Source organism: Aureococcus anophagefferens (genome assembly GCF_000186865.1).
Source record: "Aureococcus anophagefferens unplaced genomic scaffold AURANscaffold_71, whole genome shotgun sequence".
NCBI classification, from domain to species: Eukaryota; class Pelagophyceae; order Pelagomonadales; family Pelagomonadaceae; genus Aureococcus; species Aureococcus anophagefferens.
The window spans coordinates 39599-41536 of record NW_008705622.1 but is presented as its reverse complement, the minus strand read 5'-3'; the positions used below and the strand labels follow the sequence as shown (position 1 = coordinate 41536).

General features: G+C 52.8%; 1 protein-coding gene across 1 annotated transcript in view; it reads left to right on the top strand.

Annotated features, from left to right (window-relative positions):
- Nucleotides 1-1727: 1727 nt before the first annotated feature.
- Nucleotides 1728-1938, top strand: part of AURANDRAFT_68181 (hypothetical protein) — a gene marked incomplete at both ends in the record, with an annotated part of 2173 nt that continues 1962 nt past the window's right edge. Inside the window, one exon of the mRNA XM_009043821.1 lies at nt 1728-1828. Within this exon, the coding sequence (XP_009042069.1) occupies nt 1728-1828 (101 nt within the window). The remainder of the gene's footprint in view (nt 1829-1938) is intronic.

Genomic DNA, 1938 nt, shown 5'->3' with positions numbered 1-1938 from the left:
TAATAGCAAAAAGATCTACATCGATGCACAGCTCTACATCGACGCACCAACGCTCTAGGCGCTCACTCAGGCTCCAAGCGCCCGTCTGGAGCCCTCAGGGTCCGCGCATACACTCTGCGACAATCCACGCATCCATTACCGCTCGAAAACGCCGAGGCGGGCCGACGCCGCTTCGGCGGCTGTGTCAGACGCAATGCTAGCAAGGGTATGGACAGGAGTGTTAATTCGTATTAGTGGTTAGGACTAGTATGGTACTATTTTGACCTGGTTAGGATAATAGCGGGTTTTTCTCATTTAAAATAAGGGGGGTCGACGATGGGCCCCTACTTCGACGACGCCTCACAGAGCGACGGCAGAGAGAAAACATGACCAGCAGAATGCAGGAGGCGGAAGGGTGACTCCACTCAGAGTAGACCGCTCGAGGCTGCGTCGCACCGTCCTCGGGCTGCGCCCTCGGACGGTACTCCTTGCCCCTCGGGTCTACTCTTCACTGAATTGACCGGTGACCGGGGGTCGCTCGACCTTCACAAGTGCGTGAAAGAGAAGACACTGCCAAATGGCACTACATGCGAACACCGACAGCTTGGTTCACCGTCCTAGTTGCACACCGTGAATTGACCGGGGGTCGCTCGACCTTCACTAGTGCGTGAAAGAGAGGACACTCCGAAATGGCACTACATGCGAACACCAACAACAGGCAGCTTGGTTCACCGTTAGAGAGGACACTGCCAAATGGCACTACATGCGAACACCAACAGCCAGGTTGGTTCACCGTCCTACTAGTGCGTGAAAGAGAGGACACTGCCAAATGGCACCAAGGTGAAAAGCAAAACTTTTTTAGGCGCCAGCCGCGCGGTCGGGACTATCTGCGTTAAGCTAGCCGCGCCGGGATATTAGTCGGGTCGAGTGGGGCCTAAAGGGAGGCTAAAGACCGGAAAAAAATTCCGCGCGCGTCTACCCCCCGCTGGGTGTATCTTGTGCCGGCACAGTGTGCCGGAAGATCTAGCGGAGCTTAGTGTGCCGGCACAACCAGAAATCGCGTTTTGTCGGTGTGCCGGCACGTTCGGTCGGGCCCCAAGTCGACGGGGCCGCACGTCACAGAACATACTCGTGCTCGCCCTGAGGCCTATGCTGGCTATGCTAAGTCTGCCTTATACTGGCTATGCTCATGCTATACTATGCTGATGCTCCATACTAGCATACTCGGATTCTAACACGCACGTCGCAGCTCGTACTTCAAGCGGGAGAGTGCCTGCTCGAGGTGGGGTCTGCCGTATTTGTTTTCGTAGTACGGAAGGTGCTCTTTGAATTTCATTCTGATCATGGTTTTTGTTTCAGGGCAGCGAGCTTTATGATGAAGCACGTCGAGTAAGCTGAATATATTGTATTGTTCATTCGGGTCGTAATCTTCCATATGAACTGGACACGCGGAAAAGAAGATGACCGCCCTGAACCGTTTGTTCTCAGGCTTTGCGTGAATCTTGCCGCCTCCCATCATGCAAAGCGTTCCCGGTTTCGCCGGGCCATTCGTAATTGATTTGCGAAAATGATCGATCCTATTGAGTGAGCATAGAAGGGAAGAAAAATTAGCGAGTTTCTCATCCGCGACACGCTTGATACCCATTTCGATGCACGCGTCGTCGAGCGACATCGTGGCATCTGAATATATCGTACTTTCACTTTCTGTGAGAATCAGCGCAAACTGATAAGCGCTCTTCCTTAAATCGATGTGGTATATTTGTTCTGGAGTGTTCCATGAAAAAAGCAACGAGAATGCTGAAAATTTATACTCGTATCCAAGACGCGCCGAGGCTGCGTCGACCGCGAGGTTGATCCAGCTAACCAGCTTACCTTTCACATCCTGATCGAGGGCGTCAAAAGCGTCGTAGCTTACATCACCATCATCCGTGGACATCACAGGTTGATGTGATAGTGCCG